The sequence below is a fragment of the Chiroxiphia lanceolata genome, chromosome 22 (genome assembly GCF_009829145.1).
Source record: "Chiroxiphia lanceolata isolate bChiLan1 chromosome 22, bChiLan1.pri, whole genome shotgun sequence".
In the NCBI taxonomy this organism is placed as follows: Eukaryota; Metazoa; Chordata; class Aves; order Passeriformes; family Pipridae; genus Chiroxiphia; species Chiroxiphia lanceolata.
The window spans coordinates 7,630,806-7,655,036 of NC_045658.1; the positions used below are offsets into that span (position 1 = coordinate 7,630,806).

At 59.6% G+C, this 24,231-nt stretch overlaps 4 protein-coding genes across 4 annotated transcripts; 2 read left to right on the plus strand and 2 right to left on the minus strand.

Moving 5' to 3' along the window:
- Positions 1-2,986: 2,986 nt before the first annotated feature.
- On the minus strand, positions 2,987-7,941 carry NOL9 (nucleolar protein 9). The gene is made up of 12 exons (XM_032708683.1): positions 7,735-7,941; positions 7,441-7,663; positions 7,180-7,307; positions 6,910-7,048; positions 6,590-6,686; positions 6,333-6,430; positions 5,421-5,582; positions 4,967-5,252; positions 4,772-4,883; positions 4,193-4,370; positions 3,629-3,762; positions 2,987-3,306 (listed from the first exon to the last, which is right to left on the minus strand). The coding sequence occupies exons 1-12, from the start codon at positions 7,924-7,926 to the stop codon at positions 3,178-3,180; spliced, it is 1,878 nt and encodes a 625-aa protein (XP_032564574.1). The 5' UTR covers positions 7,927-7,941; the 3' UTR covers positions 2,987-3,177.
- A 109-nt stretch (positions 7,942-8,050) lies between these two features.
- Positions 8,051-12,198, plus strand: TAS1R1 (taste 1 receptor member 1). Its single transcript, XM_032709324.1, has 6 exons — positions 8,051-8,202; positions 8,273-8,579; positions 8,916-9,680; positions 9,920-10,132; positions 10,337-10,457; positions 11,273-12,198. Exons 1-6 carry the CDS (start codon positions 8,051-8,053, stop codon positions 12,196-12,198), a joined length of 2,484 nt encoding a protein of 827 aa, XP_032565215.1.
- A 163-nt stretch (positions 12,199-12,361) lies between these two features.
- On the plus strand, positions 12,362-16,628 carry ZBTB48 (zinc finger and BTB domain containing 48). The gene is made up of 10 exons (XM_032708690.1): positions 12,362-12,826; positions 12,864-13,078; positions 13,773-13,884; positions 14,261-14,353; positions 14,664-14,750; positions 15,056-15,210; positions 15,386-15,522; positions 15,808-15,972; positions 16,100-16,188; positions 16,275-16,628. The coding sequence occupies exons 1-10, from the start codon at positions 12,377-12,379 to the stop codon at positions 16,569-16,571; spliced, it is 1,800 nt and encodes a 599-aa protein (XP_032564581.1). The 5' UTR covers positions 12,362-12,376; the 3' UTR covers positions 16,572-16,628.
- A 748-nt stretch (positions 16,629-17,376) lies between these two features.
- KLHL21 (kelch like family member 21) lies at positions 17,377-23,560 on the minus strand. Its single transcript, XM_032708684.1, has 4 exons — positions 22,518-23,560; positions 20,798-21,203; positions 19,288-19,360; positions 17,377-18,942 (listed from the first exon to the last, which is right to left on the minus strand). Exons 1-4 carry the CDS (start codon positions 23,551-23,553, stop codon positions 18,649-18,651), a joined length of 1,809 nt encoding a protein of 602 aa, XP_032564575.1. The 5' UTR covers positions 23,554-23,560; the 3' UTR covers positions 17,377-18,648.
- Positions 23,561-24,231: the final 671 nt, after the last annotated feature.

Below are 24,231 nucleotides of genomic sequence, written 5' to 3' on the forward strand. Positions count from 1 at the left end.
AGCTCCTGTCCCCCCTCCCCCCGATCACCTCCTCCGCTGCTGCCGGCTGTGCTATCGCTCCCGGCGCTCCCGGCGACGGAAAACAAGTCTGAAACCGGATCATCCTCGCAGCCGAGTGCACGGCGGCAGCCGGCTGCTTCAAACCCTGCCTGGGCCGAGGGGAGCGCTGCCGGTGGCACGGGGCAGTTTGCTGAGTGCTCCCCAGCTGCACCTGCAGCATTCCCACGGCATCCCTGTGGCACCCCTGCTCCAGCGAGAGCTTCTCCCAGCCCCTCACCCTCTTTGCCACAGCTGGAGACTTTGGCCAACCACAGCAGCCCACAGCCCTGGCTGCTCGAAGCCCCCCCAGCCACCTACCCCCGAGCTCCTCGCTGATGTCCAGGCCAGAGCTCCAGGAAAACCGCTCCACTGCCTCGTACTCCAGCCCCGCCAGCCCGGCCGGCAAAGCCTCCAGCTCATAGGCACCCCTCTTCTTCCAGTACAGAAACATCCTGGGGTCACGGCCGGAGGGCCCCCCAGAGCCGTGCCCGCCCCAGTGGGGCCGCCAGTGGGACTAACCGGGGAAGACTGGCTCTGGCTTTAAGAGTGGGTCCCGGTCTCCGGACAAGCGGTGCATTGATGCCAGCGGCGGGAGCCGCAGGGCGGCCGAGGGTGCTGCTGGAGGCTGCCCAGCGCCCGCGCGGGGGGCGCACAAAGGGCCTTTCTTCAGCCTCCTACAGACATTGCACAAATTTCACTTTCCGCCGTCTATGGAAGACATTCGGCCACGGAGACAAGACGTGCTTGTGATGGAAAGAATCAGCATGAAGAGGGGGGCTATTCGGCGGCTCTGCCATCCAGACGGCTTTTGAGGGGGCAGGAATGTGCTGCCCTGAGCCCCGGTTGCATCCCTGTACCCATGGGCTCGCAGGGGCCCCCAGCCTGTCCAGGGAAAGCCAGGGGGCTTCAGGGGGATTTTCCTCCTGCTAAATCAAACAAGAAAGCACCAGCTAGGGCTTAAAACCCACAAAGGCAGCAAAGGTTGGCACCTTTGTCCTACCCTATGTAAAACTTCCTAAAACAGAGAAAAACCACAGCACTATGCAGGATGATCAAATCCCAGCCCCCCAGCTCATGACAGAAACTCCTCCTGGAGGCACCATGTGCTCCCCGGAGTTCTGCTGCTTCTGGTCACCCCTTGCCAGAAATTTCAACAGAAATTGCTGCTGCAAATGTAACAAATGCCAACTCATTGCAAAATTAATCCTACTTTATTTAGTGTATCCTTGATATTTGAAGTGCTGTCACCAATTTCCCACTGATCACAGAACCGAGTGTGCCCAACTCACTGGTGGGATGCTTTGCTGAGGATTATGCTGACCTGTCCATTGTTCCTCTCAAGGAGCACCAGAAGCCGGTGAGGTTCCCCTTTCCCAAAGCTGCAGCATCCACCTCTGGGCCCTGGCAGGCATAGGCAATCTGAACACCCTGGAAATGCCCCAAAACAGACACTTGCAGCTTGGGACTTATCCCCCAGCTCCAGGGAATGTAGTCAGCGTGGGGTCCACTGCCCGCAGCCGGGTGAGGTGGATGCTGGAGGCTGGTGACAGCAACAAGGGTGGTGCTCAGCTATGGGGGGTTTCAGCACTGGGCATTTCTCACATGCCCTTTGCCTATCTCACCTTTCCTGAAGCTTTTTCCACCCACTTCCCTGTGACTTGAACTCCCTTCTCACCCCGCCTGGGATGTTCTCCCCGGCTGCACCACGGCCCCCTTTATTTATTTTAGCCACTGTTCAGGCCACAATGCCAGCCAAGTCCTTCCTTTGCTGCCAGATCCAACCAGATGGGGATAATTAGGCCTGGATTAAGTTTAACCCTTTACAAGGCAGCAACACTGCACAGCCCCTCACAGCTCCTCCCCAGCTCAGTCCCCTCCCTGCCACTCATCCCAGTTTATTTGTTTACAGCTGTTTGTTTCTGGTGTTCTAGGAAATCTCTTCACAAACCAGATAAAAGCAATTTTGCAGATTACTCACATGCACAGCAGCCACCAGCCAAAAAGCTCCAGTCCCAAGTGACACACCACATCCCTCCTTCCTCTGCAGGAGACCTGGTCCATGGGCTCTGAACAGGCACTGGGCTCGAGGGGCTGCACACACCAGGGCCAGATTGTTCCCTGGTCTAGGCTGGGGCAGAACCTCACCTCACTCGCAGGAGCCAGTTAGAAGCCAGGTTACTTTTGCAGACATGGATCCAATAAATGCACAATACGCTGGTATTACCCATTCAGAAGCTGTTTTCCCAAACATGTCTTCAACTTGACCAGAGATGCTTACCTCTTTGTGGCTCCTACCACTCTCCAGCTTCCCTCAGGAGCAAATTGCTGATTGACAAAGGGTTGGGAAGAAAAAATAAATAAAAGTTTCTCTTATGTCCCAGTGGGGTAGAGCAGGTGGGGTCAGGCAAGGCCACATGCCCTGGTGCTCCATGTGATACGCCCCAATCCCATCCTGTTTCAACCTTGATCTGGAGAACAGCCTGTTAGAGTTGGGGACACACTGGAGTCAGCCCGAGCTGTTCCCAGACCACACTCAGGGCACTGAGCTCACACTGCAGCACTGGGATATGGGGCCAGGCCAACGCAGGGTGGGAGGTAGCAGCGCCCCAGCACAGAGCCAGGGTGGGCTGTGACGGTGCAGAGCTGAACGGCTTCATCTTCCCCACCCCGGGAGACAGAGATTCCACAATGTGCTCCTTCCTTCGTCCCTCCTTGACCAGCAGGACAACAAGAGCTGCGGGCCAGGCACAGGGCCAGGACCCCAGGGAGAGCCCTTCGCCAAACCACAGGACCGGGAAGATCTGCTCAGGCCCCTGGGGATCACTGACACCCAGAGTTCCCTGAGGGCCGGACAGGCAACAAGAACTCCTGACCCAAGGCAGAGCTGGGTGTGGCAGCACCTGCCTCCACCTGAGTCAGCCACGGCCAGGGACAAAATCCAAACCAACTTTCCGTAGATATTTATTACAAAACGCTGAAATACAAACCGAACATACAAAACATTATTAAAGCCAGACCTGCTGTGGCATCTACCCGGCCACCTGCCCAGGGCCTCTGCAGCACCCAAGGCTCCTGTGACCACACTGGGCTCTCTACCCAGTCCACACAAACAACACTTGGCCCAAGGGCCCCAAGGATTCAGGTGTAATCACACTCAAAGGTGAATTCCTTCCTCTTAAAATGCTTCTTTTTCCTCAGCTTCCCAGCACCCAGGATGCTGTAGTTGTAATCGGACGTGACGTACGGGATCTCTCCCTCAATTCCTTGCTGAAAAACAGAAAAATAAAACCAGAAACAACTTTAGGAGCCTGTAGCTTCAGCACAGGGGGAAGCACTTCCCTCCCCAGGCTGACAGAGCTGATGGTGTTAAAGACTCAGTGATCACCAAACCCTGCTCTGGCATCTAAAACACGAGTGGAACGTTCTGTTCTCTTGAGGTTTCTGTGCTTAAGGACAATCTCCTAAAGTGATAACCATCTGCTGATGCCCAGGCATCTCCCAGCATGCATCCGCCTCAGGAATAAGAAACTGGAAAACTTGCCAGCCAGCCAAAGCTCAGCCAGCTCCCACCCCTCCCACGGGCTCCTACCTGGCCCACAAGCACGCAGTTAGGGATAGCAATGTTCCCAAGGAGGAGACAATTCACTAGTCTCAGGTTTTCCGGAGGCACTGGTGTCAGGATATGGTAAAGCTTCTTCTCCATATCAACTCCTCGAACAATTCCTGAACAAAAGAACATATGCAAAGCTTGGTCATCAAGTATCCCTGCTCATCAGCACTTCCCCACAGACACTGGAGAACCAAACTCCAAATCCAAACTGGAACATTAAATCAATTCATAGAAGGAAACTTAGGCAACTACAGGAATTTTACATAAGCCACACAGAATCTGCTTCTGCAAACGTGAACCCAGAGAGTAGCTGGAGAGTTCTGAGAAGCTCTGAGCAGCGCCGTGCAGTGACATTCCTCACAGCTGTTACCACACATTAACCAAAGCCAAAAGACAGCACAGCTTCCAACAACAGACAACACATCACTACTCCTGTATCTCATCCCACTTCTGCAGCTGTTTTGGGGAGAGTAGGCAATACTGCCACTCTGCAACCCATCTGCCTAAATACAGCAGGTGAGAGCACAGCTCCAGTGTGCTCACCGAAGCCCAGGCAGTCGCAGACTGGTGTCTGTGTCAGCAGGACCGGCCCGTCGGTCTGGCACCTGACTTCATCCGGAATGCAGCAGAGCCCAACCCAGCTGGCGTTCACTGCATACATGATGTTGGTGGGAGCAACATCTGTGTGAATAACCCTGAGCGCGACAGCACTGAAAGGTACCTGGGGGGGTGAAAAGAGGAAGAAAACTGCCATCGGTTCCAAATCAGCTGAGTTCGAAATCAGAGGTAAGACCCTGAGTACACAGACCCTGCATGCTCCCACCCCACACCCACGGGCAGGGCACACACAGCAGCTTCTGCACAGACAGAACACACATAACACATGTGCCGTCCGCACACACAGGACATACAGAACACATGTGCCACCTGCACACACGTGCCACACCAGCACCTCAACAGAAGCTTCACTTCTAGACACCCTGAATACAGTTGTTATCTGTTTGCAGATTACAGAGTGTTTATTCCTCTTCTGAGAAACATTTGCAGTAGGAGCAGAACTGCCCCCCGCTGCAAACCAGGCTTTCTGCACCATACCCAAACCTTCCCATAAGGCTCCTTTACCTGATATGGCACCAGGCTGTGCAGCGGGAGCACCGCCCCGATGTCTGGGTACTGCAAGTGCCCCAGGTATCCCAGGATGGACATGTCACGCAGGATGCCGCTGTGCACTCGCCTGTAAGAACAGTTCTAAGTCAAAGGCAACGTGTGGTTTTGTTCAGCCCACAAACTCTACATAGCACTCAATATTCTACTTACGCTTCACCTGCCACTCCTGCCCGAGGGAATTCTGGATGGACATAGAGCAACTTGTACTGCGGAACTGATGCATCCTCCCCTTCGGAGCACTTCCAGCTCTCTGCAGTACCCACATCCAGCTGCTTGCACTTAGGCTGCTGCTTGCCCTTAGTGTGCAGCCCGGCCCGGAGGTGGACGTGCTCGGGGGTGAGCGGGGCCATTGCCTTCCAGTCGCACACGTCCATCTGAACAACGTGGCTGGGCGACAGCAGCCGGATGATATCGATGAGCAGCAGCAGCCCCTCGCCTTCAAGAGCACAGAGAACACACAACTGCTGCTGCTACTTCAAGAGGTCACACAGCAGCACTAGCTCAGGGCAGGCACGCTGCAGGTTCTGGTTCTGCGTGGTGCTGCACCACCACCATCGCTACCTCCCTCCCACCCCTCTTTGAGAGAAGGAATGATCCCATTTACCTTTCACCCAGCCCATGGTGTTGATAATTAGAGGCACTTCCTTCTTGTAGCAGCTGAACACATACTTCATGACATCAAGGTACCTCTCCGTGTCTTGCTCACAGCTGGTCTGGCCATAATACACCATCTTACGGGGCGTCTGCTGGTGAGTGAAGGGGGGACCTGGCAAAGACAGCACTGAGCCTCTAGTGCCTTCATCGAGTCAAACCAAAACGCTCCCATTTCTGTAGTACCCACATGCCACCCCTCCCAAAATAACCTGCCCTCTCCCCAGCTGCCAACAGCTTTCTTGCACAGCCTGCACTTAGGGAGAAACTGGTCTGTCAATTGCAAGACTGTGCTGGAGTTCTGTTTGTTTTGGGTTAGTTTGAGGTTTGTTTCCTTGCTTGAAATCACTGGTTACACACTTACAAATCTTTAAACGACAGTCTATGACAAACTGCCTGAACAGCAAACTAGTCTGGCCATGTCCTTTTAGACAGTGACCCGAATCCAGAAGACCACAAACACCAGCAGTTTTCTGGGCACTGTTTTTTTCACGCTCATCACAACAACCCTGAACTCATTGAACTTCTCAATGAGTTTCATGTGTGAATACAGATTTTCCTAAAGAGACTTTTCAAACCCAAAAGGCTGAACTTCCCCTTTGACATGCCTCAGCCTGCTCTACCACCTGTAAACAACATCATCTCTCTTTAAAAGAGACAAAAGGAGCTGGAGAATGGTTCCATGTTACTTAGGGAGCTTAGATGTCCCCACAACAAGACTTGAACAGCTGTTGGTTTATTCTCTCTAGGAACCGCTGACATCTGTGGCAGCAGCTTCCCCTCAAGCAGCCTCTGCCCAGAACACCCTGCTTGTTTCAGAAACGGAACAGGTCTCTGGTAACCGCAGGAGCAGCGGAACACGTACCCAGCACGGGCTCCGTGACGCTGCTCAGGGACACGCAGCCGGGCGGTGTGAATTCTGGCTGGCCTATGTCACACTCCATGTACTCGACTGCAGGAAGGCTGCAGGGAGAGAACCCATGTATATGTCTACCACTTTGTGTTTAAAAGCTATCCACCCTCCAGGCCTGATGGTTCTTCTGAGAGTCCTGTCAGACACATTTTTCCTTCTCTTAAATCCCATGCAGCACTTAAAAGCTTGCAGAACACGGAAAGACTCACCGATTCAGTAACAGGTTAATTAGGTATCTGTTGAATGTCGATTTTCCAGTGTTTTTTGGGCCACATACCAGCACCACAGGGATACCTTCATCTTCCGCTGGAAAGACAAGCACAGTGTGAACCAGATAAATGCTGGCATCACTCTGACCCAGCCCAGGTGATGCTGAGCTCGAGCGTCCCGCTCTTTAGAGAAAAACACAACCCTAGATCAGAGTGTGCCAGGCAGGGCACACTTTCTAATTTTAACTCATGAAAAGCCTCACGGACTTCCTTTTCTTCAGGCTACCAAGGCCTCAACCTGGCCAAGTGCCTGCACTCACCACAGCAGGCCTGGATAAGTTCCTCCAGTGCCAGGTACATGCTCTCCGACACCAGCAGCCCGCGGTCGGGGCTGCACTTCACGATGCCCACGGACGCCAGGACCGCGTCCTCCGGCGTGAAGCTGGATTCCTCCTTTTTCTAGGCGAGAGGGCGAGCGCTCAGCGCGGGTGCGCGAGGCCACAGCGCTGAACGGCGCCAGGGGCGGCGGCCGCTGGCTCTGCACGGGCGGTGCAGGGCACCGATGCACCGCTCCGCCCGCGGGGTCTCACCTGGGGCTCGAAGAGCCGCGACAGCGGCGGGTGGCTCAGCAGGAACCGCGTCACCGGCGTGTCCAGGTGCTCCAGCAGCACCACGGCGCAATCGGACGAGAACCGCGCCATCACCTTCACCCGCGCCTCTGCAACGGGCGAGCGCCGCCATCACCCCGAGCTCTCAGCCCGCCTGCCCCGCAACGCCCCGCGCACAAAATGGCCGCTTCCCGCACCGCGCCGCCCGCAAAATGGCGCCCGCCCGCCCGGTCCCGCACTCACGACGGCGGACGCGGTGCGCGCGCATGGCGGCGCGGGCGGCCGCGCGCAGCTGGCGGAGGGCGGCGGGCGGGCGCGCGCCGGGCAGCGCCTCCAGGCTGAGCGCGCAGTGCGTGGCCGGCGAGAACACCGGCAGGCCCGGGTGGTGCGAGGCCACGGCGAAGCCCAGCAGGCGGACGGCGCCGTACAGGCAGCGCAGGCGGCACTTGCCGGTGAAGGTCAGCGCCTGCGGGGACAGAACGGGCGGTCAGGCGGTGCGGGGCGCGGCGGGGCCGGCGCGGCGCGGGCGCTGCTCACCTGCCGCGGCGCCAGCAGCAGCACGGCCGTGCCCTCCGCCGCCTCCACGGCCGCCAGCCCCGGCTCGGCCGGCGGTACCATCCCGGCGCGGGCGAAGGAGGCGGCGAACTCCCGCCAGGCCGTCTCCGCCCGGGCCCCGCGGGCCGGGTTGCGGGCCAGGGCCCGGCGCGGGCGGCTGCGCCGCGCAGGCATGGCCGCTGAGCCTCCTCCGCCTCCCGGGGCCGCCCCTCGGCCGGCACCGCCCGCCCGGTGCCAAGCCCCGCCTGCCGCCGCCGCCCCGTTAAGAGCCGCCCGGCCGGCGCCGCCTTGTCCTGCCATGCCGCCGCCCGCCCCGCTCCGCCTCTGCCTGTGCGCGGCCGCCGCCGCGGCCCTCGTCCTCCGCGGCGATTACCGCCTGGCCGGGCTGTTCCCGCTGCACATCGCCGGGCCCCGCACCGACGCCAGCCCGCTGGCTCGCGGCTGCGATGAGTGAGTGCCCGCGCCGCCCGCTCCCCCAGCCGCGGTCTGTCCACCCTAATAACCATTCTCGGTTCTGCAGCAATGCCGTCTTCAAGAGCCACGGTTACTGCCTGTCCCAGGCCCTGCGATTCACCATAGAGGAGATCAACAACTCCAGCACGCTGCTCCCAAACGTCACTCTGGGCTACGACATCCACGACACCTGCTCTGAGCCCGCCAACCTCCACGCCACCCTCAGTGCCCTCATCCGCAAAGGCAGGCAGGATGTCCAGCTGCTCCCCACCTTACAACACTATGAGCCCCAGGCTGTTGCTGTCATCGGCCCGGACAGCGCACAGTTGGCCCTCACCACAGCTGCCATCCTCGGCATCTTCCTCGTACCAGAGGTAAGTCCAGCTCCTGCGCTGATGAAGAACAGGGATCCTGAGCAGTGAGGGTTTGAGAGAGGGTGGACTCAGAGCTGAGGAGGCTGCTAGAGCTGGAAACGCAGCCCCTCTGTGTGGGCTGGCTGGGGTCCCTTCCCAGCCCCTATCTGGGGGCAGGCAGGAATCACAGTTGGCTCACCATCCATCACAGTTTTTTCCTGCCACGGCACACTCGGTGCTGGCTCCACTGCCTGCCCAGCTCTGAGTCTCCCCAGGACAGGCTGCCCATGCCATTAGCTCTCAGGGATGCCACTGCCTGGGGCAGTGCCTCCCCCTTTCTCCTGGCTCACTTTACAGATCAGCTATGAAGCCTCTGTGGAGACGCTGAGCGTGAAGCGGCTGTACCCGTCGTTCCTGCGCACCATCCCCAGTGACAGGCAGCAGGTGAAAGCTATTTTCCAGCTGCTGCAGCACTTTGGCTGGACCTGGGTGGCACTGCTGGGCAGCGACAACACCTATGGTAGGGGTGGCCTGGATGCCCTGCAGAAGTTGCTGACCGCAAGTGACGTGTGCGTGGCCTACCGAGGCACCATTCCTGTCAACTCAGACACCAGCAACCCTGAGCTCCACAACGTGGTCCGAATTCTCACAGACGTCAAGGTCAATGTCACCATCGTCTTCTCCAACAGCCAAAGCGCCCGCCCATTCTTCGAGGTGGTAGTCCAGAAGAACATCACAGGCATGGTGTGGGTGGGCTCTGAAGACTGGCTGTTGTCTAAAACCGTCTGGCAGGTGCCTGGCATCCAGACCATTGGCACGGTGATTGGGATGACAGTTGAAAAGCCAGAGTCTGTGATGCTGGAACGCTTTGAAAGTTGGAAGATGGTGGAGGAAGGTGCTGCGGCCAACTGTGCCAGCACTGCAGAGGCAGGCGGGGAATCCGGGGGGAGCTGCACCCAGCGCTACACCAGCTGCCGCTCACTCACTGCTGCCCCCAACGTGTTTGACGCTCAAGCCTCCTTCAACGTGTACTCGGCCGTGTACGCCGTGGCCCACGGCCTCCACAACCTGCTGGGCTGTGCCTCGGGGGCTTGCAGCAAAGGCACCATCTATCCCTGGCAGGTAAGAGCAATATGAAGAAGGATCTTCCTTGTGGAAGAGGATCCCTGAGGATTCTTTCCCACAGGGAAGGATTTTCCCATTGTGCTCAGGCCTCACAGAGACCTGGATGGGACTTCTGCAGATGATGGGGGTCTGGAGAGCAGAGGCAGCACAGAGGAGGGATCCTCCAGCACATCTCCCTCCCAATGGCAGGAGTCTCACCATTGGAAGGGCTCCTCTCTTACTCTTTTGTTTTACAGCTCCTACAAAAGATCAGGCAGGTAAACTTTACCCTGTACAAGAGCCGAGTCTCTTTTGATGCCAGCGGGGATATTTGTAAAGGCTACGACATCGTCACGTGGAACTGGAGTGGCTCAAGCTGGGCTTCTAATGTGATAGGATCCTTCCGTGTCAACCCTGACAGGCTGAGCATCGACCCAGGCAAAGTCCTGTGGCACACAAAAGATAGCCAGGTACTGTTCTGCACCCAGGTCTTATTTATTCCTCACTACTGAGCTGGCTGTGTCCCAATGCCAGCTATTATGGGGCATTTCCTCATAGCAGGGCAAAACTGAGGGTGGACAGAGGTGGTGGTGGGGGTGCCAGAGTGCTGCTGGGCCCAAGCTGTGCTGCTACCCACCCTGCTCACAGGCTGACCCTGTCTGCACTCCCGGCAGGCCCCCACCGCGGTGTGCTCCAAGGCCTGTCAGCCGGGGGAGTGGCGGCTGCAGCAGAACCGCCACCGGTGCTGCTTTAACTGTGTGGCCTGTCCGCTGGGAACCTTCCTGAACAGATCAGGTTAGTACACCCTGGGGGCTGCTCCCACCCCTTCCTTGCCTGCCTGCATCCTGCCTCCTGCTCCCTTCTCCCCGTTCCCAGCCTCTTCTCTCCTGTGGTCAGTAAAGCTTGAGCTGACCTGATGGCAGTGGTCTGGCTCCGATTTGCTCACCGGTGGGTATGCAAAGCCCACGTCCTGCACTTTCCAGGGAGTGTTGCCCACAGGTGAGCCCACCTGGACAAACAGAGCCCCTTCTCCTGTGGCCAGGGGACAGGCATGTCCGGCCCAGCAGCTGTTCCCTGCACCGCATCCTCTGCCAGGGAAATTCGATGCAGTGGTTGCCTTTGTGCCCCAGATGGCACCCGGGGCTTCCGCACCATGCGGTCACCAGCAGCTGGCATATGGAAATGTGCTCTGCCTGGGACAGACAGCAGCAGTCTCCTGCCCTCAGAGTAACCAGCCACGATGACAACCCTCTTCCTGGCAGCTGGTTCCCTGGCACCCTCAGCCCACTCTTGGGCTACGGGGTGGGGAGGGGCAGGTTACTGCTGCATGCATGGGCCCCCTCTCACCCACAGCCCTGAGCCTAACCCAGCCGAGGTCCTGTGGGCCCCACACCTCAGCCGAAGCCACAGACTTCGGGGAATTCCATCGGTGGAACTCTGGGTGTGGGGGGTCTTTTGGAAAAAGAGCCCCCTCTGCTCCCCAAGGCCTAAGAGTGCCTGTGGGAATGAGCAGAACATGAGAGGTGGGCAGAGCCTGGGGGGCTGCAGGCTGGGCTGTGGCAGAGCTCTTACCAGGTCCAAGGTATGCAAGGTGCCCATGTCCTCTGCAGACCCCTACCGCTGCCAGGACTGCGGGTTGGACGAGTGGGCCCCGGCAGGGAGCGAGGCCTGTTTCATCCGTACTGTCGAGTTCCTGTCCTGGTCCGAGCCCCTCTCCTGGGTGCTGCTGACCCTGGCTGTGCTCCTCATGCTGCTCATGGTGGCACTGGCTGTCCTCTTTGCCCTCAATGCCTCCACACCCGTGGTCAAGTCTGCGGGCGGGAAGATGTGCTTCATCATGTTGGGGGCCCTGGCCTGCACCTGCAGCAGCCTCTTCTGCTACTTCGGGGAGCCCACACGGCTGGCTTGCCTGCTGCGGGTGCCACTCTTTTCCGTCAGCTTCACCGTGTTCCTCTCGTGCGTGGCGACCCGCTCCTTCCAGATCCTCTGCATCTTCAAGCTGAACGCGCGCTGCCCGGCGCTCTACGAGGCCTGGCTGCGGCGCCAGGGCCCGCTGCTGTTTGTGGCCGGCAGCACGGCCGCGCAGGCCATGCTGTGCTTGGCCGCCGAGGTCACCAGCCCCTCGGTGCCGCTCCGGGACTACGGCGCGCAGCCCGACCGGGTGGTGCTGGAGTGCGCCCCGAGCGCCGCGGCCGGCGCCGCCACCGCCTACACGGTGCTGCTCAGCGTGGGCTGCTTCGCGCTCAGCTACGCGGGCACGGACCTGCCCGCTGGCTACAACGAGGCCAAGGGCCTGACAGTGAGCCTGCTGCTGCACCTGGGCTTCTCGGCCGCCGTGCTCTGCTCGCAGGGCGCGCTGCGCGGCCGGGCCGAGGCGGCGGCGAAGGTGCTCGGGGCGCTGGGCACGCTCGGGGCGCTGCTGGGCGGGTACTTCGTGCCGCGGGCCTTCGTCATCCTGCTGCGGCCGCAGCAGAACACGGCCGAGCACTTCCAGATGGCCATACAGGCGTACACGCGCCGCTGGGCCGCCGCCTGAGCTGCGGGCACCGGCCCGGGGCCGCGGGGCTCCACTCGCCTCGCCCCGCCCCGCACACCCTCCCCGGCCCGGCCCCAGCCCCGCACACACAGACACACAGACACAGAGGCACGCGCGTCACTGCCGGCGCTCGGTGACGCCACGTCCGGCGGTGCCGGTGCCGGCCCCGGGCGCGGCCATGGCGGCGGCGGCGGCGCACAGCGTGCGGGTGCTGCGGGAGCTGAACCGGCAGCGCGCGGCCGGGCAGTTCTGTGACGCGACGCTCGGCGTGGGCGGCCGCGAGTTCCGCGCGCACTGGCCGGTGCTCGCCAGCTGCTCCCGCTTCTTCCGCGCGCGCGGCCCCGGCGGGCCCGTGGCGCTGCCCGACGGCCTCGCCGACACCTTCCAGCTGCTGCTCGACTTCTTCTACACCGGGCGCCTGGCGCTCACGGCGCACAACCGCGCCCGCCTGCTGGCGGCCGCCGAGCAGCTCGGCGTGCCCGACGCCGTGGCGCTGTGCCGCGCCTTCCGCCCGCGGCCCCGCCGCGCCGCCGCCGCCCGTCCGGAGCCCGCGGCGGCCCCGCAGCCCGGCGGGCAGGCGGTGCGTGAGGGGGGCGGGAGGGGGGGGCGGCGGGGCCGGGGCCCGGCGGCGGGGGCGGCGCGGTGACGCCGCTGTTCCCTCGCAGGGCTCCCCCCCGGCCCCGGCGGAGGCGGCGGGCGGCGGCGGGCGGGGGGACGGCGACGCTGAGCAGTTGTCCGAGAAAAAGGCGCTGCGGAGCAAAAAGAGCCCCCCCGCCCCGGGAAAGGCGCCGGGAAGCAGAAAAGGTACAGCGGTGCCGGTAGAGTGCCCCACATGTCATAAAACCTTCCTCAGCAAATATTACCTTAAAGTGCACAACAGGTAAACGCTCCGACTTCTCCTTCCTCTTGCGCGCGCGGAGGATGCGCCGCCCCCGCGGCTCAGTCCCTTCCCGGGGGGGAAAGGGCGACCACAGTTTTGCCAGCTGGTCCCAACGCCATTCCCCGGGATGGAAAGGAGGGTCCCCTCTGTCCCTGGGGGTGCTCTGACCTGTGGGAGGGATTATATGTCTCTGAAACATATCACAGCTGCAGTGACTGTCCTGGGCTGCGGCTCAGGAAGGCGGCAGTGGGGGCTCCTCAGGGGCTGTGCTGGCTGCAGGTGGGCAATGGCAAATCGTCCTTGTGGGCGGTCAGATCAGCCCGGGCTGGGCTGGATTTCGGGGGCTGTGGGGAACATGTAGCCGAGCTCTGTGAGGATTTCTGGGCTGGATCTCTGAAAGCAGGGCAGGGCCCTGCCCTGAAGTCTCGAGTTTCATTTCAGTCCTGTGTGGGGGCAAACCTTGGCCCTGCAGAATCAAGATCCTGTGGAGCACAGTGGGCACTGACAGCCTGACCACGCTCTGAGGGGCCCCGAAAGTGGCATAAAAGCAGCTTTAGGGTGACTGTGAATAGTGGCACTGGGGGGACATGGGCAAGAACCTGCCTCACCTTTCTTTTCCTGTGTCCTCTCACACCTGTCTGTGCATCTGCTGTTGGACAGGCAGTGATGGGGTTCTCCATTTGTATCCCCCCAGGAAACATACTGGAGAGAAGCCATTTGAGTGTTCCAAGTGTGGCAAATGTTACTTTAGAAAAGAGAATCTCATGGAACATGAAGCCAGGAACTGCATGAACCGATCAGAACAGGTACTCCCAGGAGCTGCCCCACTGGGCTGGAGTGCGGCTGCCATCCATCAGGAAGGGAACTGGAGCCTTTTCCGAGCCCCAGGCCATGCTCAGCTCTGAACAGACACCTATCAGCACCACATGGCACACATTCCATAGCCGGGGCCCCTGTGGCTGGGACCCCCATGGCCAGGACCAGGACGGCATCAGCTTGTGCCCGATGTGCCACACAACCTTCACTCTGTGTGTTCCAGCATGCCAGGACACTCTGTGCTGCACAAGATGCGGGTCCTGCGGGTGCAGGCTGAGCGCTGTGCCACGTGCCTGGCAGGGGCTGAGCCGCGGGCTCCGGGCTGGGCTCTGGCTCCTGCAGAAGCTGATGCCCTGTCTCTCGTAGGTGTTCACGTGCTCAGCGTGCCCGGAGGTGTTCAAGCGGCGGATGGAGCTGCGGCTGCACATGGTGTCACACACCGGGGAAATGCCATACAAGGTGAGCAGTGCCGGCATCCCCGTGGATGCTGCTGGACACTGGCACAGAGTGGGAGTGAGCGTTTGCCTTCTGGGGCAGCCTGGCCCAGCCCATCGGGGAGCTGAGCCCCCCAGCTTCCTTCCCCTGTCTGTGACAGCCCACTAAGGGTCATTCCCTGTCTCTGAGCTGGAACGTGCTCCAGGGAGACACCACAGCCACCTGCTTCCTGCAGCCGTACGAGGAATCTGTTCTGCTCCCCCACTGGTCCTCCTTGCTCTGAAACCACTCTTTGGGGGCAACTGGAAGCTGACCTCCCTCTCTTTTCTCGCAGTGCTCCTCATGCTCGCAGCAGTTCATGCAGAAGAAGGATCTGCAGAGCCACATGATAAAGCTGCATGGTGCACCCAAGCCCCACGCGGTAGGGACCAGGGTATCGGGGAGGGGATGATCCTGCACACACGCCTGACCTAGGGAATAGTGCCCATGACCCGTCTGGCTCTGTTAGTGAGGCAGGGGGACACAGAGCTGCTGGAAACAGGCTTTTTTGTGTACAGGAGCAGCTGATAGACCTGACCAGCATTTTGCCTCTTGGGCTGTTCCATCTCACTGGGTGTCTCTGAGGCCGCAAGAAGGGCCCTGGAGCAGCCAGGGGAGTGCCAGGTGTTGGGCACAAGTGGGTCTGGTGTGGGTGTACCCTAACCCCCCTCTCCTGTGGCCTTGCAGTGCTCAACCTGCTCCAAGTGCTTTCTGTCCCGGACAGAGCTGCGCCTGCATGAGGCCTTCAAGCACCGCGGAGAGAAGCTGTTTGTGTGTGAGGAGTGCGGGCACAGGGCCTCGAGCCGCAACGGCCTGCAGATGCACATCAAGGCCAAGCACAGGTACGATGTGACCCACGTCCTCCCTTGTCACCCTGCCTCTTCTGGCTGTGCTCCCTCCCCTACAGGACTGGGGGTTGGCTGAAGGGAGTGCTCCCTTCCCGGAGGTGCTGGGCTGAGACCCGAGGGGCTGAAGCCGGTGGAGGGAGAAGTCATGGTGAGTTTTCCCTGCCCACAGAAACGAGCGGCCCTATGTGTGTGAGTTCTGCCACCACGCCTTCACGCAGAAAGCCAACCTCAACATGCACCTGCGCACACACACTGGCGAGAAGCCCTTCCAGTGCCACCTTTGCGGCAAGACCTTCCGGACACAAGGTACCCCTGGGTGCTGCTGGGGCAGGTCATGCCAAGCACCATGCTCTGGCATCCAGGACCTCCAGAAAGCAGCTTCCCCAGGAGCAAAGCCATGCTCTTGTGAGTGCAGGCTGACACCTGCCTCCACTGCCCTCGTGGCACAGAAGGGGAACAAGCTGGTGTTTCCCATGACCTTTACCTGGAGCTTATGCTGCACTTGCCTTTCTGGCCTGGTCGCTGGGATGGGGGGCACATGCCATGCCACTGAGTGGCTGCTCTCCCCCTCTCTGCCCCTGATAATGGCAGCGAGCCTGGACAAGCACAACCGGACGCACACTGGCGAGCGGCCGTTCAGCTGTGAGTTTTGTGAGCAGCGTTTCACGGAGAAGGGGCCGCTGCTGAGACACATCGCCAGCCGGCACCAGGAGGGGCGGCCCCACTTCTGCCACATCTGCGGGAAGACGTTCAAAGGTAACGCTGGGGCTCCGGCTTTCGCAGGGCTCCACAGGAGCCGCCTCCTTCCCACGGGCAGCTTGGCATCACTGTGAGCAGGTACAGTGTGGAGCTGCTGCCCACGGGCTCTCACTTCCCTTCCCAGCAGTGGAACAGCTGCGCGTCCATATCCGCCGGCACAAGGGCGTGAGGAAGTTTGAGTGCACTGAGTGTGGCTACAAGTTCACGCGGCAGGTGAGGCCTTCCCGAGCTCTGGGGCCTCTGGGCTGTGCCAGGGAGCCGGCCCTCACCGGGCCCCTCTGGTGTCCCTTCCTTCACAGGCTCACTTGAGGCGCCACATGGAGATCCACGACCGCGTGGAGAACTACAACCCACGGCAGCGGAAGCTGAGGAACTTGATCATCGAGGACGAGAAGGATGTGATGGTGGTGCTGCAGCCACCACCAGAGCTGGAGGTGGGCTCGGCCGAGGTGATTGTGGAGTCACTGGCCCACAGGCCACTGCCCGAGGAGGCTCCTGCGCAGAGACTGTGCTCAGATGAGAACTTCTCCACGGCGGACGTGATCGAGCAATCTCTGATTATAACGACAACGATTCCTGAAGACTGTGAGACGTAGTGCAGCCACCCTTCCACTGAAACACAGTAAAGTCTTGGGCTGAGCCAATCTCTGCCACACTTGTTCTTTCGAGTTGTGCATCCGTCCCCTCCCCTTCTTCCCTGCCAGTCTCTCACCCCAGACTACAGGGAAGTCACCATGATGATGTCATTGAGTGTCAAATGAAGACATGGTGCAAAAGGGCCACTCCAGTCAGTGCCTGTGCGCCGTGCAGGGGGAGTGGACTGACCTGCTTGTGTCATACTGTGAATCACTTTCTGACACCGGAGGAGCTGGTGCCGGAGGAGCCCCTTTCCTCCAGCCCTCTTACCGTGCTCCTGATTAAAGATTAAAGCTCAACTTCCCCCAGAGAGAGCAGCTCTGCCCTTTCCTTTAACGCATGTGAAAGGATTGTTTCCTCCGTTAAACTTGTGCCTTATTTCTCCTTTATTTTGTCAAGCTTCTGTCAGTTGCTGTTTCTTTCCCCCATTACAGGTGGGGCAGGACCTGTGTCTGCTCAGCATTGAGATAATGGAGCTGCAAGTTCACTTGAAACACACTTCAGCAGCCACACAGTGCCTGAGCTCCTGTGGTCAGGGGTAGGGACCTATCTCTGTCCCAAATAACACGATCCAGGGTTGCTGGGGGAGTTATAACCATTTCCTGAGTGGTGCCAGGATGGGGGAGATCCCTGTGTGTACCCTCACCCCCAGAGTCTCATCCATGCTCTCTCTGCCTTCCCCTTCTACTCAACAAGGAGGCAGAGAGGCTCTGTTTTAAGCGTACCCAGAATGAGACAGTCCCACTAAAATTTCACTCCAGGCCCTTTCCCTTCGCAGACGACAGAATTGTGTAACAGGTTTTATTTAACTTGACAGCTGCAAGTAAATTTAAAAACAAACTATGAGAATAAAAATACATTATCTGCAAATGTAAAATGCCTTTGTTTCAAAGGATGGAGTTCAACTGTACTGGAGGATTCAACACAATGAATTCTACAAAAAATAAATAGTTATCTGTAGCTGCTCAGCGGGTGGGGTTGGGGGTCCAGCAGCGAGCACTATTTATAGCTCAGCAGAAATACCTCGGGCTGCAGCGCCGTCCGGCTCCGCAGGCACGGCACAGCACGGACAGGCTGCTCCCAGAAAAGCAGCAGATGCCCCGAATTGCAGGCCCCAGTGTCCCCCCCGCCAGGCTCTGCCCACAGGGGCCCATGGGCTGCACCCCGGCACGTGGTCTCAAGGCACTGTCAGTGTTCCAGACTGAGGAACAGCGCGGGTTCCCCCTGGCTGAGGAGTGCAGTGATCGGGTATGCGGGCTTTCCAACTCTGAATTCAGTTTAAAATACAGACTTCTCCTCTATTGGTTAAAAATAAAAGACCAAAAAAGCAAATGCATCCAGCTACGCCTGAGCTGCTGTCACACTTCAAGGTTCTCCTGAAGATGTGACACTCACTCCTGGGGAGCTGTGCCACAGGTTCGGCCTCTGCTTGTTCCAGAAACATTCCACAAATAAACCACGCAGCTGCTCTTCAGCAAAGGTAGATAAACAGCCCACCTGGCCAGGGCACTTGGGCAAGTATAAAGGCAAATCTTACACAGGCCAAAAAATATGCAAACCCCAAACAAAAAGAAGAAAAAGAACCCTAAAATAACTACCTTTCAATCCCAACACGTGCACAGAAAGCATGTCTCCCTCCGAGGCACAGAATAGAGGGGGGGTCCAGACCACTGTCTTACCAGACAGACCCCTCCCAAAAAAGAAACTGAAGGAAGCAGTTTGGTGGCAAACAAAGTATTATGGGGTGAAGGAGCTCCCAGTGAAAGGTGTCTGGTCACAAGCTGTCAGTGGTGGTGCTGTGGTGCGGGTCAGCGTGATCGTTTTCCCCGGGGATGTCGGGTCCCTGCAGGCAGCAAAGGGCTGAGGGAGCAGAAGAGGCCTCACTGCCTGCGGTCACACAGCAGCACATCCAACAGCCAGAGTTCCCATTCCCTCTGTGATCAGTACGGTTTTGTTTCCAAGCACTGGTTTGCCTCAACCTTCTCCCGAAGCAGCCCAGGTTCTGGATGAGGGACTTACGTCAGGCTGCTTCCTGTGCTAAGGCAGTTCATTGAGGTTCTGGTTGTGAAGGTTTTGGGTCTGCCTGCTCAAGCTGATGGTGTTGTCCAGCGTGATGCTGTCGTCCTCCTGTGGGGTTTCTGGCATGAACTGCCGGAATATGCTGACGCTGCCGTGCCAGAAGATGGGCTCGGGCAGCCGGCCCACCACGCTCCACATTCGTGTCTCGGGGTCATAGGCTTCCAGGACATCTGAGAGTTCAAACGTGTTATCATAGCCCCCGGAGACGTAGAGCTTCCCGCCAAGCACGGCCACACTTCCCCCAACGTGAACCTGCAAAGTAACAATAAATACACACCACAATCAGGGGTGTTTGCCCAATCTGGCAGCTGATTGAGGGGGTGGGTGCAGTCTGGTGGGTGCTGCTCCTTGGAGGAGGCTCCATGCCTCCCAGCGGCAGCTCAGGCTCTGAAGCAGCACTGCCCACAGCTCTCACATGCTGGGCTGAACACCCGGACATGCTGCCACATTCAGGACTTTGTTTTCCCCATGACTCCGGTACATTTAAACCCGCTCCACATGCAAGGGGTTCTGATCAAAAGAGCTCTTCATTTTCCAAAGGTAAATGAAACCCATTTGTAATACTTAAGGCACCCTGGAGGATGGCAAATGTCCTACCTGAAGCATGGCAGGGATTTTATCCCATTCATTCTTTGCTGGATTGTAAACATCCACTTCAGCCGAGTCGTCTCTGGGGAAGAGAACACAAAATTACTCTTCTGCATTCTAGAAACTCTGCTCGAGTTCTTCGCCAATGCCAAATTTAGGTGGGTGGGACGAGAGAAGAGCTAGAGGGACATCATAATCCCCCAAGGCTTCTCTCACCCGCCCCACTTGCCAGACAGGAGGGCGACAGTGACAGGTGAGGGGCGTTTGCGACGCAGAGACACTGCCACAAGAATGTGAGAAGGACAAGGTCAGGGCAGCTGAAGAGGAGCTGTCAGTCCTTCCAAGACAGTTCTGGTACAGACGGAATCGAGAGGCTGTGAGGCAGCTCCAGGCAGGGCCGGCTCCAGATCGGCTCTAGGGTGGCTGCAGAGAATGCCTGAGCCTCACTGCTGTGCTACATTTACTGGTATGAAACCAGTCCCAGCACAAGGGATCATCACTCAGAGGCTTTAGCCTAAGCTATTAAAACAAACCAAAAACTGAATTTGCCATTTCTACTTGTTACCTATTCCTCTGCCCTCCAAAGATTATCCCATAGCTCTACATGGAGCAGCAGCCCATGCACAGCACATGAAATGAGGGGAGAACACCCGACCCTGATCATCTCCTCACTGACTCCTGCAGATGTACAAGTGATCTGAAATCCTGAACTGTCAACCATCAGTATTTTAAAGGGGTAAGAAAAAGGAAATTCTATGGAATCAGCTTGTGACAAGGAGCTGAACAGCTGCAACACCCCGGCAGGACAGACTGAAACCAGGTGACTCAAAGAGATGCCAGCAAGACACTTAGCTGGACCCAAAGGGATCAAATAAAAGGTCTTGGGCCAAAGCTGCTGCTTTATGCAAAGCCAAGAGGAGATTAAAAAAAGAGAAGTGGCTGGAGGCCCTCACAGAAGTCTCTGTTTGCTCAGAGTCAACACAGGGAGGGAGATGAAACGCTCCAGCCCTAGCATGCCTTCCCGTTTATTTTTAATTAAGCGGATAACTGAAGTATCTGCGCCATCAGGACAGCTTCAGATGGGTAATTAAGTCCCAGTTTGGAAAGGCACTTAAAAATAGTGACCAATCACTTCATCTTCAGCCTTCTTATCGCTGCTGAGACGGAAGATGTCCTCTCCTGCACTACAGTTTAACGTTTTCTTGGAGCTTATGTGCTTATTTATAGCAGCGAGGGGGGCTGAACCAGGAGCCAAGGAATCCGAGAAGCCAATTTCCAAGCAGCGCTGCTGACTTCAGCCAGATTTACACCTGGCTGTTCCCCAGCCCAAGGTTACACTCAGACATTTTTACACAATTTTAAGGGTAGCCCCACCAGTACCATCAGGGGAAGCACTGCAGTGCTGTCCCAGCACAGTGCCCTCCCTCCAATACCTCCAAAATCCCACACACCTTCCCAGGGAAGCTCCAGGCCCTCCCCACGGGGACACGGGAGGGAGGTGATGGCTCCCACTACTCACCTTATGAAGTACATGAGGCCGTTGAGCGTGACGGTTTTTGGGGCAAAGGACCAGGGGGGCAGGTGGCCGCAGTTGACAAGGGACCAGAGGTCGCTGTCGGGATCGTAGCACTGCATGACCATGGACTCTTTTCCAGCCAGGGAGCCGATGGCAAACAGCTTCCCGCGGCACGAGGTGGTGGAGCAGTTGTCCATGGGGTAGAGCATGGGCTGCAGGGCTTCCCAGCTGTCCAGCGTGTGGTCGTAGCGCTCTGTGCTGTCGGAGGCAACTACGTAGAGCAGTCCATCCAGGACTGTGGAGCTGTGGTATTCCCTGGCTTTCAGCATGGGCGACACCTCCGTCCACTCGTTCACGCTGGAATTGTACCTCCAGACGCAGTCGTACAGCCTGGACCCGTCTGAGCCCCCTGTGGCACAGCACGACACGTGTCAGAGCCGGGCTCTGCACAGCCAAGGGCGACGGTGGAGAGCACTTGGCTCGGCACCAGCGCCTTTGCTACAGCTGCAGCTACACCTTCTGCACACAGCCCCTCCTGCCGCCCTGGGCTGTCCGATGGGGCAGCATTTTGGTTCTGGGGGCTGGCACTAGTGTGTGCCATGAGAATTTTCATGCAAGTTTTGCACTGTTTCCAGCAAGCCAGGAAGGATTTCTCCCACATCCTCCCTAGTCCATACTCAGCCACGAATCAAAATGAGTCTCCCAAGTTTCACCACCTCCATCCTCTAAACTCCCACTTCTCTCCCATTTTGTGGCCCCTGCTCCGTTGCTGCCCAGAAGCTGCTGAGGCAGTGGCACCAACGGCAGCTTGGGAACCTCCTGGCCCTGCCTGCAACACACTGACACTAAGTAGAATGACCTAAGATCCCCAGCAGCAGCCTCGCACATGGCTCTTGGTAGGACTGGTCTCCACAGACCCACCAGGGATCACTCCAGGAAGCTCCCAAGGGATGTAAGGGCATCTGTACCAAACAAGCCATTTTTACGACCCTGCCCTTAAAGCAGAGCCTTGTTTTCTGCTTGTGACTAAAGAACACAAGGTTTTCTGATCAACTGCGTAAGACCTGCCCTTCAAAACTCTGCCAGCATGTCCTGCACACCCAGGGCATGCTGTTCCACAGCGCCTGGTTTCCTGGGTTTGTTACAGCTGCCACTCCAGCTATGGGGATGTAGTTCAAAGGAGGCATCTGCATACAGATTAACAGCTGAATTTATACATCGGTGTCACCTTGACAGGAGTAATTGTAGCCCCAGCGGACTGCAAGGAGGCAGGATTTGTGCTGAGGAAGGTACTGTGACTCACGGGGGCTGGCTAAGGAACCCGGGGCTTTCTGACACACCTATGCCTCAAGCAAGTGGCCTGGCTTGTGATTCACAGGGCTCTGAAACCAAACACCTTCTTCACAGAGAGAAACTCAAAACCCTCTTAAAGTAACCCATATCCCCCAGAGTGACAGTTAGAAAATTCTAACTACAAGATCTGTGACTTCTGCCCACGTGCTCAGCAGCATTAGTCATGACAAAATAGCTCCTGGACTGAGACCAGCTGCTAAATCCAGCACCAACTCCAGAAGTCTCCGTGCCTGCCAGCAGGCTGCAGGCACCCAAGCTGAGTCCCAAACTCTCTGCTTCCCAGGAAACGCCAAGTCTCACTGCTAGAACCCACATATTTTCAAGAGAAATCTGCACCCTAGCGGGTACCCTCACGCCCTGTGTGCCTTACCAGTGACATAGATGTCGTTGCCCAGCGCAGCAACGCTGTAGCCCCCGCCCAGGTGCTCGGGGAACTCGGCCAAGTAGCGCCAGTGCCCGGTGCGCGGGTTGTAGCAGTCGACGGTGACGAGTTCGTCACAGTCGCGGTCGCAGCCCCCAACAAGGACGAGGATCTCGGCGAGGCCGGTGGAGGGCCGGGGGCGCATGCGGGCGCAAGGCCCCCGGTCGTGGCGGTCGAGACGGGCAGCCTGGAAGTCACGGGCCTCACGCAGGAGGCGCAGGCAGGGCGGGCAGCGGGCCACCAGCGGCTCGCTCTCCACGTGGGCCAGCAGGTAGAAGCGGCGCACAAAGGGCAGGCGGACGTGGGCCAGGAGCTGGGGTAGCAGCGGGGCACGGGTGGCGGGGTCAGCGCGCACCCAGCGCAGCGCCAGCTGGAAGGCGGCCTCCTCCTTGGGGACGCAGAGCCCGTCGTCCCGCAGGTAGGAGAGCAGGCGCGGCAGCGGCAGCCGCTCCAGCTGGGCGCCCAGCTCACCCACGTGCCGCAGCACGAAGCGGTGGGCAGCAGCCGCCAGTGCCGGGCACGCAAAGGCTTCGGCGAAGTCCTGCATGTCCAGGGCGTTGGCGGGCTCCAGCTGCCGTGCCAGCCAGGCGCCGCAGGCCTCCTTGACAGCGGGGAACTGCAGCAGGTCGGCGGCGCGCAGCAGGCGCTCGGCGATGTCGGGGCCCAGCCGGCCCACGCGGCCGGTGTACGCGAAGTCGAGCAGCCGCGCCAGGCACTCGGGCTCCACGCCGTGCAGCCGCACTCGCTCGGCCCGCGCCTCGCGCAGGGCCCCGCCGAACATGGCGCGGAAATATCCCGAGGCCGCGGCCAGGACGGCGCGGTGAGCCCCGAACTCCCGCCCGCCGGCCACCACCGTCACGTCCAGCAGGCTCCGCTCGGCCCGCAGCGCGCTCAGACCCCGCAGCAGCGACACCGCGTGCGCCGGTTCTCCTGCCGCCGAGGCCGCCGCCGCCGCCGTCCCGCCGGTGCCCGCGCCGGTCGCCATGCCGTGCCTGCGGGGAGCGCACCCGGGTCAGCGCGGAGCCGCTGGAACCGATCCCCGACAGGCTCCCGGGGCGGGAAAGGGAAACCAGGGAAGGAGGCGGCGGGCGGGTTCGGGGACCCCGTCCCGTGCCGGTCCCGGCCGACAACCCCCGGGTGCGGCCGCTGTGTAACGCGGCGCCGCCTCCCCCAGCGCGCCCCCGCTTGGGCCGGTCCCGGGGTCCCGCAGCTCCGCAGCCACCCCGCTCAGCCCCGTGCCCCCAGCCCCGAGCTGGCCCCCAGCGGGAGCCGCCCGACGGCAGCGCAAAGGCAGCGGGGCGGCCCCGAGAGCGGGCGGCACCGCCGGAGCCCCGCTCTGAGCGCGGCTCCCGGCGCCGCCGTTACCGCAGGCGGCAGGGCCGGGCCCGGCCCGGAGCCGAGGCTCCCGCGCCCTGCCCGGCCCATCCCGTCGCCGCCCGTCCCACCGCCGCCACCAGCCGGGCCCCGCGGTGAGCACAGAGCCGCCACCTCCCTCTCGGGCCCGCGCCCGCCGCCACCCGGTAAGAACCGCCCCGGCGCCCCCGGGCCCCGCTCACCGCTCCGCTCTTCGCTCCGCTCTTCACCCCGCTCCCCGCTCCGTTCGCCGCTGCCGGCGCCGCCCCCGCCCCTCCGCCGCTCCCGGCGCGCCCCGCGCCCGGCACTG